The following is a 15,807-nucleotide window of genomic DNA, read 5'->3' as shown; positions in this document are numbered from 1 at the left end:
GTCCCGGCAAGTTGTCTCAAACTCTCTAGGCTCGCATCTGTGTGCAGAGCGGCCTGAAACTCCTGGCTAGGGGAAGCCAGAAGCGACGTCAGGGTCCCTTCCCCACGGGAACCCTCTTGGACCTGCTCTGGGTCCACCTCTGGTTCAGTCACCGTGATGACTGAGGAGGGTCCGGAAGGCTGACAGTTATCTGCTTTCCGGGCACTCTGACTGCGGGTGACAGCAGCTACGTAGGCTGTCTCCCCGGGGGTTTCTACAGGCCCATCAGCCGGCGCTGCTATGGGCTCTACCTCCCCATCCACCCCCAACACTCCAGGGGCTGGGCTACTTATGGGCCAGTTACCTTCCTCGGTGGCACTGGTCACTTTCATGGCGTCACCTTCCTCACGGTTCCCATGCATCTCCCCATTTCCTGTAGCACCGACACTTGCCCCTGTTAGGGGTTCCTCAGCCGTCTCACTCCGCAGAGCGACGTGGCTGGGCACACCTGTACCTATGGACACATTAACCTTCACAGAAAAATCATTATCAGGTTCAGCTGGCACAGGTACAACATTTTCACCATCAATCCTAGGGAAAAAATCATTAGTAGATGCATCAACACAAGATAAAGCATGGTCAGGTAACACATGCGATTTCCCATCATCATCATCATCAGGGTTAACTTTACCCCCATTAGTAGATTGGGGAGGGGTGTCAGGGACGTAGTATGCAACCATCCTCCCCAAATCAGTCCCCAACAAAACATCAGTGGGCAAATTATCAGACAGCCCCACTTCCTTCACCCCGCTCCCAGCACCCCAATCAATAAAAACCCGGGCCATCGGTAAGGGACAGCTGATGCCCCCAATCCCAGTGACAGTTAGGGTTTTCCCCGGAATGATTTCTTCAGGGGCCGCCAGTTCGGGTCGGATGAGGGTTCGTTCAGCCCCGGTGTCCTTGAGGCCTGTAGCAACATGGCCTCCCACAGTGACGGGCTGTACGTTGTCACACACCCTCCCAACCACACCACCCACAAAAAGAACTGCTGCATTAGGCCCTGGGGCCTTGGCTGGGGGGTTCTTCGGCCTGTCTGGACAGAAGGTACTGATATGCCCAGGCCGCTTGCAGTAGTAACACTGGCGAGGTTCGGTGGTAGGTCTGGTGTTGTTGGCCACAGGGACAGGACCTCTGGTGTGTTGGCTGGCAGGGGTACTGGCGTTGGTTGCAGGCTTACCCCCTCTCCAGCTGGTGGTGACTGGCTTCCGCGCTTCCGATCTACGGTTGGCCTCATAGGCATCGGCAATCTGCGCTGCTTTCGTCACGTCTTTGGGTTCTCTGTCCATCACGAACTGTCGCACCTCAGCTGGGCAAAGATGAAAAAACTGGTCTTTGATCATCAGGTCTCGCAGCTGCGCAAAGGTGGTCACTGACAGTCCTTGGGTCCACTGGTCAAAGTGGGTCCCCAGTCCATGCACCACATCACTGTAACTGTCGTGTGGGCCACGTTGGAGGGTCCGGAACTTTCTACGGTACACCTCGGGTGTAAGCTGGTACTTGGCTATCAGAGCCTGCTTGATGGCCTCATAGTCTCCATCTTGTTCTTGAGGGAGGGCAGCAAACGCCTCCAGAGCTTTACCTTTCAGCCCTGGTGTCAGGTATCGGGCCCATTCATCTGTAGGCAGCCGGTACTGTCTGCAGGCTTTCTCAAAGGCCCGCAGAAAAGTGTCCAAGTCCCCGTCCTTCTCCATAACAGGGAAGTGATCGGGTCGGGGCTTAGGTATCTGAGCGCTGCTGTGCTCACGGCTGGACTGGGACGACCCCTGCATTTGCAGTTGGGCTAACTGCAGCTGGTACTCCCGCTCCGCTTGCCGCTCGGCTCGCTGGGCCTCTCTCTCAGCTCGGGCCTCTCTCTCAGCTCGGGCCTCTTGCCGGTATTGCTGAATCAGCTGCCGACGTCCCTCATGGTCGTCAGTGGGGAATTCTTTCAAGGCCGCCTGCAGGTGGGGGTCCAATTCGCCCGGATCGCTAACAGGGCCAGCATTCAGTGGTTGGACCTCTGCTGCAGCACCATGTTCGCTGGTGCTGGCTTCTGCGGCCTCTGAGCTCTGAGATTGGTCTCGAGCGGCTTCCCATTGCACCAGATCTGCGACCAGTTGGGCTTTGTTTTTGCTTGCAGAGTCAATGTGCTGTGACTTGCATAAGGCGACAAGGGTGTCTCTGGTCTGCTGCTCATAGAAGGTTTCTCCCAGCACAACCATGGTTGCCAAATAAAAGATAGGATAGAAAAACGAAGAGAAAGGGAGGGGATAATTACCAGTACGCAATTGTCTCACAACTAAAAAGCACTGAGTTCGTTCTCCAAACTTATTTGCGCAGAGTCCTCGCAAGAACTTTCTGCAAGTTTTTAGTGAGAGGAATGATTACTCAAACCAAATCACTAATGCTCTAAGATATCCCACCGCCTTGCCACCAATTGTCACGATTCCCCTGACCGCTGTCACCACTGGGTCAGGATTCACACCGTGACCGTCACCCCTACGTCACGGATCAGGGTGACTTTAGGCCAACAGACGGCTATCACATGTGCAGGGGGGCTTATCTTAGTTATCCCTCCACTGCTAACAATGTGATGAAAAACCACACACAAGGCTATTGACCTCTTAGTTTACAGCAGGGGCTTATTCTAGGTATCCCACTGCTTTTCTATATACCACGAACTGCAGGGATTTATGTATATCCCGCTTACAGTTCCACTTAACACTTGCAGCTCTCTGGCGCCCCCTTACTCTCAGGTCAGATTAGGTACTGCACCCTGGGTAATTAGTCGCCAGAAAGGCTGCCTGCTATGTACTGGCTATTGGGCACGCTGCAGCGACGCGATAACTACTCCCACGCAGGCAGGAACAATAATTATCAAACCCGCAGTTGCTTCAGCATAATCCAACCGTCAGCACACTTTCGCTGCCACCAGCTTCGATTAAACGGGTCCGAAGCTAACCCAACACAACAGTAACAGTAGCGTATTTTCCCTTCAAGAGACTTAGGGTACGGTTTAGAGCAGGAGAACGAACTAATATATAATAGTATATCCCATTAAAAATAATTAGGCAATGCTTTATCAAAAATAGTTTATAAAGAGGTTATAAATGAGACAATTGCAAATATGTACATGGGTAATTATAACATAAAGGGAATAAATGAGAAAAGCAACACTTACATGTTTAAAGCATGACAAGCAACCAGGCTAGTGGAGTTTCCATACATCCCAGTCCATGGGATGTACCAGCTCTTCCAGGACAATAGGACAAAACAGTCCAGAAGGAGAAATCAGCAAAAAGAGACTCCTCAGAGCCTGCCAGACACTTAAAACATTAAGGCTGTGACATCACAGAAAGGCTGGCTTATCCAGACCCTCCTCTCTCTACATTCTGCCTAAACTTTAAACTATTCTCTCTAATTTCTATAACTTCACTACAAAACATGACAGAGTCATACCAAACCCATAATTCATCTCGGATTAACGTGAGCATTCTAATGAGATCAAATATGTCCTATCTGGGATACATATTTACAGAGAAAACCCTACTTCTTTACCAGATGGAGTTAGAAACCCGAGTGTCATGAGATGTGTAGCTACACCGAGTGGGACTACGAATATATATTTTCGTATTTCTAGCTTAAATCGTTTGCCTAATATCTAACAAAAACTAAACAAAGAATCTTTCATGGATTTTTGGAGCCATTTTTCCTGTTCTAGCTGGACAAGAGCTTACACAGGAAATGGCAGTCGTAAATTCCGTTCGGCCATAAAACTTCTAACCCCCACACTCTCTGAGAAGGAAAGCCAGGAATTTGCAGCTACAACTGTTACTCCAAGAAGGGGGGGCTTAGCCCACTCAGGCTAGCAACTACTTATGATATTTCATACCATATCGTGACATGAGCCATCAGTCTAATATGCATGACCTATGACCTGTTGAAGCGCACTTAGCACGAAACGGCCATTGACCGACGTGTTCCACAGGAGATTTTCCAGCTCCCACATTTTAATGTGAATTAATAAAAGGTACTTTTAAATGGGACGGTGAATGCCACCCTTATTCCTTATTCTAACAGAAGTCTCCTGACTCAGATAATGTTGACGGAGAGAAGGATCTGGCCTGTTGGATTTCTGATCACCCAATGTCAAAAGAGGAGGGCAGAGAAGTCTGGAAGACACAGAAGAGTCTGGAGGACACCGAGGAGTCTGGTGGACACCGAGGAGTCTGGTGGACACCGAGGAGTCTGGAGGACACCGAGGAGTCTGGAGGACACCGAGGAGTCTGGAGGACACTGAGAAGTCATGCAGCATCTCTCTTATAGGGCACACATGAACACTCAGCCAAGCCTGTATGTGAGAGAGTACCTGCATGTGAGGGAGTCAGGAAATATATCTGTTGGCCAAACGATTGTTCAGCTGACTGCTATCTGATATGTATGGGGATATTTAGACAATCTTTTTAAATCAACCATCTTTCTGTATAGTCACAATATGGAATAACTAATGTTATGGGGCTATATTAATGATCGCTATGGCAACAGACGATGTACAGGTACGGATGGCGTTACATGCCACCTCATGACTGGAGTCTCTCGGCCCCGCTGTGCACCAGTTGTCTCCCAGTCAGCATCCATGTTAGCTTTACAGAACTCCTCTGCTACCTAAAGTGAAAACATTTCAGGCGCAGGCATGAAAAATAAAAAAAGGCCATGGCTTTGATGTGATTTCTTCAGCTTCTGCTGTGACAGATACACCAGAGGTAATAAATATTGTATGGAGTCTGTCCCAGTACCGCCGCATCTCGGAGCTCCATTCCCATAGCAACCCTGCACTAGATTTACTTGTATAGGAATAAATATACTGTGTGACGGCCATGTCTTCTTATTTCCAGATCCTTTCCATATACGAGTTGCCTCATACATCCAGGAGCCACGGATTGGCCCATCTTCAACTAGCCAGCACTGTGGAATAGGGTGACAACTGATCTAGGCCGCGTCCTGCACAGACTCCCAGTGACATCTCTGAAACAATCGTTAGCCTGCCAACAAAACTGTCCTGGCAAACTTGCCAAAAGGGACGCGGTCGACCTCATCGTGTCATTCGTCTGAAATGAGCATTCAAACCCATAACTCCCAACTCTGAGGGACAAGAAAGAAGGACACATATGGTTGCGTGCACAGCGTTACATTTCTTTTGTACCGTAATCACACCCCTAACTCTGCCGCGTCCTTTTTATGTGCCCACACAGAAACAATGTTCCCATGGACATCACTTATTATGCCCTCACAGTGTAATACCCCTTTTATGGCCTTCACAATGTCTCTCCACACAGTTGATACCCCAAATATCTCCCCACACACCCTAATGACCCACAGTGACCTCCTTGAGTTCATCTGGGAAATTCACAACTGTTTGCCATGTTCGTCTGCAGATTATATAAGGTCCCTGTGGATCAAGGCAGTGAAATTCGCTTATTTTTGTGGAACTCTTCTAACAAAAAACGACTGAAAATCGATGGAAAAAACTGTCTCTCCTACCTGACTACTTTTATAGCTCTCCTACTACATGCATGATAATAACAAAATTACATTTTCCTCTGAGTAAAGGCCAAAAGCACAAAACAGTGAGGAGAGGTCACAGTTCCACTTTGTAAAATGGTCGTGACTTCCCTTCCACCACATTAATGAAGATGACCTAAGGTGTCCTCAAAAGGCTCCATTCAAGTGAAATATAAAAGGTAGCTCAAAAACATCGTGGTCTTGAAATTGGTGACCTAATGGTATATTGAAATACCAACCTTTTGCACAAAATTGCTCTCACAGAAAATGTCCTAAAGCACAAAATTCTAACTTGAGACAAAGTCGCTGGTTTTCCAGTTTGTCTTCCTTTTGACCACGATTGGGTTTATTCAAAGCCCATATGATTGGAACAACATATCAAAATCTCAGCGTTGTACCATTAATGTCAGTTTTTGAAGGAGTTGCCTTAAAACAAACTTTATTCAAACCTCCAGCAACCTGTTTCTTCCACTCACATGGGTCCAGGAAGCTGACATTTAATTTAAGGAGATGTTTGCCAAGTTCTTACATTTATAACCCAATTCAGACTTCTATTGGCAAAATAGGTAAATATAAGAGATCCACACATACAGTTAAAATTTTTTATTTTATTTAAGATAAGTTAAATATCACACACATATATATATATATATAATATATATGGGCTGGTGGCCCAAAAGTGGCATGTATGGTAGAGTAGGACCCATCAGAAGGAGATCACCTTGCCATGGTTGATGGGCACACATGAATTGGCCAATTTATGCGCTAAGAATCTTCATTTCATCTATTACTGTAAGTTTTATGAAAAATAATTTTTTTGAAAAAAATTTGTGAAAAAAATATTTTTGAGAAGTATAGTTCATATTGAATATTTGTCTGTGTTTTCACATGGCCTAGATTCATGTACATGTGCTGCTGTGTTCTTTTTTATCTATATTGCAGTTTGCAGCTTGCACATGTTCACATTATTCACATTAGGAGTGCTGGTTGTTTTTTTTATATATATATATATAAATATATATATATATATATATATATATATATATATATATATATATATAATTAAATACATGGTGCCCAGTAGGGGAACCGCAATCCAATTAAAAAAATAAATTAATTATTTTGAAATGCTGCTTAAAAGATGACCATAGGTTGCAAATTAGTCTATTGTGATAATCAAGCACACTGACCTACACTAAAATGTTCCAGGATTTACGGCCCAGAGAAAGCAAACTAAATAAAGAGGGTACAGGTAAGATAGAATACCTCAATATTGAGGGTAATGCTCAGCCAACTAATATTGGGTAAATCCGTCAGTGTCATGCATAAGTGCAAAGAATAAAGGAATAAATCCAAAATTAGCATACCTTATTGAAAACGTGGTGCCAAAGAGTATATGGATGGAATTGGCGTTCCCCCTAACTCCGACGTTCGTTTCGCCCTTACCTTCTTCCGGGGTGCCCTTTGGCACCATGTTTTCAATAAGGTACCCTAACTTTGGATTTATTTCTTGCACTTATGCATGAAACTAACTGATTTACTCTATATTGGTTGGCTGGGTATTACCTTCAATATTGAGGGATGCTATCTTACCTGTACCTTCTTTATTTAGTAGGTTTCCTCTGGGCTGTGTATCTTGGAACTGCTCTTTACATATTAGTGTAGGTCAGTGTACATGATTACCACAACAGACTAATTTGCAACCTATGGTCATGTTTTAAGCAGCATTTCAAAATAATTAATTTGTTTTTTTGGATCTGATTGGGGTACCTCCTTCTAAGCACCATTTATGTAATTATTAGTTTGTTTTTTTATATGAGACCTTTACCTTATCTTAAATAAAATGTATTTTTTTTTTACTCTACGTGTGGATTTCTTCTATCGGCAAAAAATGTAAATATAAGTCCGAATTGGGTTGTATATTATTGGAAGTGCCTACTTAATCAATACTGTATGGACATTTTTGGGGGTAATTAACCAGGTTCTTAAATTATACAGCTGCTATACCATCTCTATGCATGCTTGTGAAATATAGCTTACAAAAGGAACCCCTACAAATTCCTTTTTTCGAGACAAACTGGTGGGTCAGTCCCAATGAGAAATCTCCAACAGGGCCCCCAACTATCACAGGTTTTTAGCAGTATTGCCCTAGGACAAAGGAACCTTTTTAATCCCGGAAGTCTCTTGGGACCGGGTGCTACTGCAGTCCCTGCACCCATTATATTTACTCTCCTAGGAATTCTTAACACTTTATGGGGGTGTCACCCATAAAGAATATATTGCCTATAACGAAATGGTAAATTGTACTCCACGCAGATCTGCTGCACAACAGATCCTGCCAATGCTTCAATCTATAGGTGGGCATTACATCCACATAATCACAATAATATACATCACGTATAGGAAAAACATTTGACCAACAAAGGAGTTGTCCCATCTCGTACATCCAAAAGGTTCACATGCACGGCCACCTTTCCATTACTGGTGTCAATGACAGGTCTCTGTTCTTGAGATAGATGCCGCTCCCAGTGGAGGAACCTGGATCTATCAGACATATTTAGCGTATTCTGTGGATATGTCAAAGTTATGCAGAAGGACAATTTCTATAAAGGGGTAGTCGTCTAATTATATACTGATCACCTGTAATTAGGATAAGTCATCAATATTAGATCGGTGGGGGTCGGTCAGACACCTGGCACTCTCACTGATCATATATTATCCCTTTCGGTGAGGGACAAATGTTTACAGTATAGGACGCAAAACATTGCAGCTGCCTACAGTATGTGGTGGCTGCTGCTGGGCACTGCAGATCAGCTGCTATTTTTCTTAGTAGGCATTGATCTGCACTGCAGGCCTAGCAGTGACCACTAGTGATGAGTGAGTGTACTCATTGCTCTGGTTTTCCCGAGCACGCTCGGGTCACCTCCGGGTATTTGTTTGTGTTCGGAGATTACGTTTTCATGGCCGCAGCTGAATGATTTACAGCTAGTAGCCAGGCTGAGTACATGTGGGGATTCCCTAGCAACCAGGCAACCCCCACGTGTACTCAGCCTGGCTAGTAGCTGTAAATCATTCAGCTGCGGCCATGAAAACTTAATCTCCGAACACTAACAAATACTCGGAGATCACCCGAGCAACGAGTGCACTCGCTCATCTTTAGTGTCCACCAAACAGTATTCCGGCTCAGTGCACGGTTTACATCCGGCTAAAGCCGATTGGTGGGACTGCTGGGTATCAAACCTACGCCGATCTGATGTCTATAACCTATCCAATGGATAAATCATCAATATAAAAGTAGTGAACAACCCCCTTTGAGATGCTAACACACATTAGGGGAAAGTTGGACGAACCTTCAAAAGGGACCTGCCAACCATCCAATATGTATTGGGGCCTCTTGCATTCCCAATAAAGGCAAATTATGGGGGAAAAAAGGTTCAAAATTTCAGCATGCCTATTCCTTTGTTATAACGGGAGGTAACCCTCCTACCAGAACATTAGGGGGTCGGAAGGAATAGCTGTTAACAAGCGTTGGGTGTAGGCTTTTCTGCCTCTTTCCCATATGTATGGTAGTCGCCCGCAACCATCAGAAGCATCACAGAAACATGGCAACGTCAAGTGAACAGAGACCCAAAAGGAAAGTACGAGTTTTTAAAACATTAGAAAATTTTATCACAAGGAGCCACTCCGAGTCTTATCAGAGCACCCCGTCAACTTTGATTTCCAACAGGTAAAAGGTACAAAGATACCCCTTCACTTCCTGCACCATTTTCCGACATCCTGCTCTCCAGCTATTATGTTCCATTGCCGTTGTGTAAGGCACCGGTAGACATGCTGATAACAATATGTCAGATGCTGTACCTTGGCTTTCTCCAGCTGTGCCTGGGCCTGACGCTCTGCCTCTCTCCGCACGGCCTCCCTGTCTTCCTCCAAAGAGACATCAGAATCAGATGGACGGCTGGTATAGGAGTCCGCCGAACCCTGGGGAGAGGAAGAGGAGAATATTATAATGGCTGTGCATGCAGTGTAACAATACAGAATATACATGGACTGGAGCAGCTCGGCGACTTCTTACATTATACGAGCTGTTTTGACTAATAATCACGAGGCGTGAAATCTCGCTGAAGAGAGATCTCTATTCTCCCTGTCTTCGTGCTCATTTGTGCATCTCTAATCTGATTCCGGATCAAAACAGACCATGTAACACATGCTATTAAACAAACAGTTATAGGCAAACATAAAACAAATGTGCTGTGTTGGCTGAGCGGCTCATCTATGCCAATCACAGTACCGTTCCCTGTCATTGCCACCCGAGGCTTCAGATCAGATTCTCTGCCCCTCCGCTCATTTCAGCACTCTATTAAGAATATTTACTATACTTAAAGTGGTTTTCTATTTCGGAGATTTCCTTCTTGAATGTGACTCCTAGGGATTTTGAAACTTAAGAATCTAATTTCTCGGTGAAAACAAATTCCTTTGGGCATCCACTATGATCAATGGTCATTCATTGACTTTATATCGGTGCTTCAGTTCAGAACTTACATGACTCTTGTTAAAAGCTAATAAAGGGGGTTCTTGGCACAGGACCTTTTGTATTCGATCATTTGGAGGTGTTTTACTGATATGATATAGTATTCTTTATTCTAGAAACAAGCTAATTTCTATACTATTTCTCAGGAAGTATTTCCTGTAAATAAGTCTTTCTACCCCAGCTGGGCCTTCTCAACGAGAACCAATACCCTCTCCCCAAATCATTATGCCAAATTAGAGGAAATAAAAATGAAGTTAGATCTGTGAAGCTCAGGTCTGGCGTCGGATCTCGTCCTCCGTGACCAAAGCAGTCTTCAACCAGCATGCTTTGCCCAACATCCTAGGATTCGCTGGCATCTATTTTGCCATACAATATCATGGTGTACAGTCAGGCCTCTTCACAAAGTCCGATGAGACATTATGAGGTGTTGCAAGGCTTAGTAAATGCCAATAGTGCCATGGATACTGGGTGCAGAATTAAAAACTGACCTATTCTGGTTGCCACAAAGTATTGGACTTGACTGCGGACCAGAACAGAGCAATTATTTTAGATAATAGACACCCCCTGCAAAAATGTTTTTTTATCTCGGACAATTATGGCCTCATCTATGTTGAGATCACATCTCACCACCTGTGCACTTGACGCGATCCCATCCCACTTCATCTCAAACCTCACCACAGTCTTCATCCCAACCCTAACCCATCTCTTCAACCTATCACTAACAACTGGTGTTTTCCCCTCAAGCTTTAAACATGCCTCTATCACACCTACCCTCAAAAAACCCTCTCTGACCCATCCTCTGTATCTACCTATCGGCCTATATCACTTCTTCCCCTATGCCTCCAAGCTGCTGGAACAACACGTCTACCTTGAACTGTTCTCCCATCTCTCTTCCTGCTCCCTCTTTGACCGCCTACAATCTGGCTTCCGGTCACACCATTCCACTGAAACTACCCTAACTAAGGTCACCAATGACCTCTTAACCGCCAAGAGCAAGCGACACTACTCTGTCCTCCTCCTCCTGGACCTGTCGGCTGCCTTTGACACAGTGGACCATTCCCTATTATTACAAACCCTCTCATCCCTTGGCATCACAGACTTGGCCCTATCCTGGATCTCATCATACCTAACAGACCGGACATTCAGCGTCTCCCACTCACACACCACCTCCTCACCTCGCCCTCTATCTGTCGGAGTCCCACAAGGTTCAGTCCTAGGGCCCCTGCTCTTCTCCATTTACATCTTTGGCCTGGGACAGCTCATAGAATCTCATGGCTTTTAGTATCATCTCTATGCTGATGACACATAGATCTACATCTCTGGACCAGATATCACCTCCCTTCTAACTAGAATCCCTCAATGTCTGTCCACTATTTCATCCTTCTTCTCCGCTAGATTTCTGAAACTTAACATGGATAAAACAGAATTCATCATATTTCCCCCATCTCACGTGACCCCCCCAACGAATCTATCCATTACAGTAAATGGCTGCCCACTCTCCCCAGTCCCACAAGCTCGCTGCCTCGGGGTAATCCTTGACACTGATCTCTCCTTCAAACCACATATCCAAGCCCTTTCCACTTCCTGCCGACTTCAACTCAAAAATATTTCACAAATCCGTTCATTCCTCAACCAAGAATTTGCAAAAACCCTAGTCTATGCCCTCATCATCTCTCGCCTTGACTACTGGAACCTCTTGCTCTGTGGCCTCCCCTCGAACACTCTCGCACCCAATCTATTCTAAACTCTGCTGCCCGACCAATCCACCTGTCCCCCCGCTATTCCCCAGCTTCTCCCCTCTGTCAATCCCTTCACTGGCTCCCCATTACCCAGAGACTCCAGTACAAAACCCTAACCATGACGTACAAAACCATCCACAACCTGTCTCCCCCATACATCTGTGACCTCGTCTCCCGGTACTTACCTACACGCAACCTCCGATCCTCACAAGATGTCCTTCTCTACTCCCCTCTTATCTCCTCTTCCCACAATCGTATACAAGATTTCTCTCGCGCATCACCCCTACTCTGGAACCCTCTACCCCAACATATCAGACTCTCACCTACCATTGAAACCTTCAAAAAGAACCTGAAGACCTACCTCTTCCGACAAGCCTATAACCTGCAGTAACCACCGATTGACCAAACCGCTGCACGACCAGCTCTACCCTCGCCTACTGTATCCTCACCCATCCCTTGTAGATTGTGAGCGTTCGCGAGCAGGGTCCTCTCTCCTCCTGTACCAGTTATGACTTGTATGGTTTAAGATTATTGTACTTGTTTTTATTATGTATACCCCTCCTTACATGTAAAGCGCCATGGAATAAATGGTGCTATAACAATAAATAATAATAATAATAATAATAATAACTTCGGGACCCATCTCCCACCACAAGGAATGGAGAATTATGCTCAGGTACCCAGAGTACCCATCTATATTGTGAGCGGAGATCCATCTCTCAACTCAGAACATGGATAGGTGGCCTCAGATATCAGCAAGACCTGCATTTATCTTGAGAACGGGGACCCATCTCATACCACAGGACATGAAGAAGTGGCCTCAGGTATCCACAAGACCCATCTATCTTGATAATGGAGACACATTTCTCACCACACGGAATGGAGAGGTGGCCTCATGTCACATCTATCTTGCGAATGGGGAACAATCTTCCACCACAAGGAATGGAGAGGTGGCCTCAGGTACCCACAGGACAGATCTATCTCAAGAACAGCAACCTTCACCCATCACAGGGAATAGAAAGGTAGTCTCAGGTTTCCACATGACACATCTGTCATGAGAAGGATTAGTCTTCTCACAGCACAGAGAAAAGACAAGTGGCCTCTGGAAATTATAGGCCAGTAAGTCTAACCTCTATTGTTGGTAAAATATTTGAAGGGTTTCTGAGGGATGTTATTCTGGATTATCTCAATGAGAATAACTGTTTAACTCCATATCAGCATGGGTTTATGAGAAATCGCTCCTGTCAAACCAATCTAATCAGTTTTTATGAAGAGGTAAGCTATAGACTGGACCACGGTGAGTCATTGGACGTGGTATATCTCGATTTTTCCAAAGCGTTTGATACCGTGCCGCACAAGAGGTTGGTACACAAAATGAGAATGCTTGGTCTGGGGGAAAATGTGTGTAAATGGGTTAGTAACTGGCTTAGTGATAGAAAGCAGAGGGTGGTTATAAATGGTATAGTCTCTAACTGGGTCGCTGTGACCAGTGGGGTACCGCAGGGGTCAGTATTGGGACCTGTTCTCTTCAACATATTCATTAATGATCTGGTAGAAGGTTTACACAGTAAAATATCGATATTTGCAGATGATACAAAACTATGTAAAGCAGTTAATACAAGAGAAGATAGTATTCTGCTACAGATGGATCTGGATAAGTTGGAAACTTGGGCTGAAAGGTGGCAGATGAGGTTTAACAATGATAAATGTAAGGTTATACACATGGGAAGAGGGAATCAATATCACCATTACACACTGAACGGGAAACCACTGGGTAAATCTGACAGGGAGAAGGACTTGGGGATCCTAGTTAATGATAAACTTACCTGGAGCAGCCAGTGCCAGGCAGCAGCTGCCAAGGCAAACAGGATCATGGGGTGCATTAAAAGAGGTCTGGATACACATGATGAGAGCATTATACTGCCTCTGTACAAATCCCTAGTTAGACCGCACATGGAGTACTGTGTCCAGTTTTGGGCACCGGTGCTCAGGAAGGATATAATGGAACTAGAGAGAGTACAAAGGAGGGCAACAAAATTAATAAAGGGGATGGGAGAACTACAATACCCAGATAGATTAGCGAAATTAGGATTATTTAGTCTAGAAAAAAGACGACTGAGGGGCGATCTAATAACCATGTATAAGTATATAAGGGGACAATACAAATATCTCGCTGAGGATCTGTTTATACCAAGGAAGGTGACGGGCACAAGGGGGCATTCTTTGCGTCTGGAGGAGAGAAGGTTTTTCCACCAACATAGAAGAGGATTCTTTACTGTTAGGGCAGTGAGAATCTGGAATTGCTTGCCTGAGGAGGTGGTGATGGCGAACTCAGTCGAGGGGTTCAAGAGAGGCCTGGATGTCTTCCTGGAGCAGAACAATATTGTATCATACAATTATTAGGTTCTGTAGAAGGACGTAGATCTGGGGATTTATTATGATGGAATATAGGCTGAACTGGATGGACAAATGTCTTTTTTCGGCCTTACTAACTATGTTACTATGTTACTATGTTACTATGGTATCCACGGAACATGCATCTATTTTGAAACAGAGACCCTTCTCCTACCACATGAATGGAATGGAGAAATGGCCTCGAAACATGGAACCATTCTTGAGAAAGCTGAAGGTCCCAAAGGTCCCCTATGGCATATCCCTTGGATACGTAAATGAACAAACAAAAGCACTACAAAATTATACAGCCCCTGTAAATAAAAATATTTGCATAGCCTCATTAATACATACTCATTTTCCATTAATATATGTAGCAGCATGAAATGCCAAAGACATAAATACAAGTACTATTGTCAACAGATACTGTAGAAGACATATCCTGGACAGAAGAGCTAACAATCTTGCAAATGTTATAGTCACATAGAAACATAATATCAAGAAAATAAAAGTGTTAAACTTCATGCACAGGAGCTTACACTCATAGGTAGACCCCTTCAAGAACCAAAAAAGATGTCTAAGGTTTGATCTCTTCCTATAGATTATTAATTATTTGGTATACTGCCAGTAATCAGCATCTGACTTCAGAAGTCCCTGGTGTCGTGTACGTCAATTTCCTAAAATCCTTATCAAGAACAACCTGCAGATGTTTACATACAATATTACTGAACACAAGACATCGGAGGCTCTCTCATACATTAGGGTACTATATATAGAAGAGGCTCGTAATAGCCCTATCACCGCTTCTCCTCCAGGTAGATAAATAGACGGAGCTTACACAAACATCAGAAGTCTTCAGTCGTCCTCCTTTGGTTCTTTTCAAGAGTCTAATCCAAGAGGCCTTCATTAGCCAGACGGGTTAATTATTGTGCCTGGTGGAGGCCCCCTGTGCGGATCCTTCCCAAACAAGTGCACGGATTATCCTGAAGACCAGCATCGCCTTCCCTATCCATCTTTTCTCGTAAGCTCCAGGACTGACCACACAGGGCAACTTCAGCAGAAGTAAAGGGCGAGAGGTTGTGTTTCCTTCTAATTCCAATCACAAGTGTCCATTTATGAAGGAACATAAAGGTTATCTAGAAGAAAATGATGATGAAGAAGAAGTGCGAATATGTCTCCTTGTCCCCATCATGGTCGAGGAGATGCTGAGCACAAGGCATCTCTGCAGCTGGTGCCCGGTGACTGCTAAGCACAGAGAAGGGAGTCTACATGGCTCCTGGAGGATGGAAGCCTCGTAGAAAGAAAATCACAGGCAAAATGCATTCAGTGACATTTGCAAGTGCAAAGTTCAATCAATCTCTTTAGGGATCTGGTTGGGGGACGGAGGCTGGCGTCACTGAGCATGCTCTGTATCTGTCCTTACGCAGTTGCTCACATCACACAGTGCTGCTGTCTTTGTCAGATTGCTTTCCTGCATCTCAAGGGTACACGGCTCGAAAATAGCAAGATGCAGGCGGGATGGAGCACAACCTGCATCACATGTGACAGACCTGGATTTATAGGAGATAG

The 15,807-nt window shown here is 44.9% G+C and overlaps 1 protein-coding gene across 6 annotated transcripts in view; it reads right to left on the bottom strand.

Moving 5' to 3' along the window:
- Positions 1-15,807, bottom strand: part of CACNB2 (calcium voltage-gated channel auxiliary subunit beta 2) — a 345,405-nt gene that overhangs the window by 101,699 nt on the left and 227,899 nt on the right. For 4 of the 6 annotated variants that reach the window (XM_069729519.1, XM_069729517.1, XM_069729522.1 and 1 more), the window contains one exon: positions 9,439-9,558. In XM_069729519.1, coding sequence (XP_069585620.1) covers positions 9,439-9,558 — 120 coding nt within the window. Of the gene's footprint in view, positions 1-9,438; positions 9,559-15,076; positions 15,693-15,807 lie in introns of those variants that run through there. The other 2 variants (XM_069729521.1, XM_069729518.1) reach the window with 2 other exon arrangements.

Source organism: Ranitomeya imitator, chromosome 6 (assembly GCF_032444005.1).
Source record: "Ranitomeya imitator isolate aRanImi1 chromosome 6, aRanImi1.pri, whole genome shotgun sequence".
Classification (NCBI taxonomy): domain Eukaryota; kingdom Metazoa; phylum Chordata; class Amphibia; order Anura; family Dendrobatidae; genus Ranitomeya; species Ranitomeya imitator.
The sequence above is the reverse complement of the archived record's forward strand: the minus strand, read 5'-3'. Positions and strand labels throughout refer to the sequence as shown.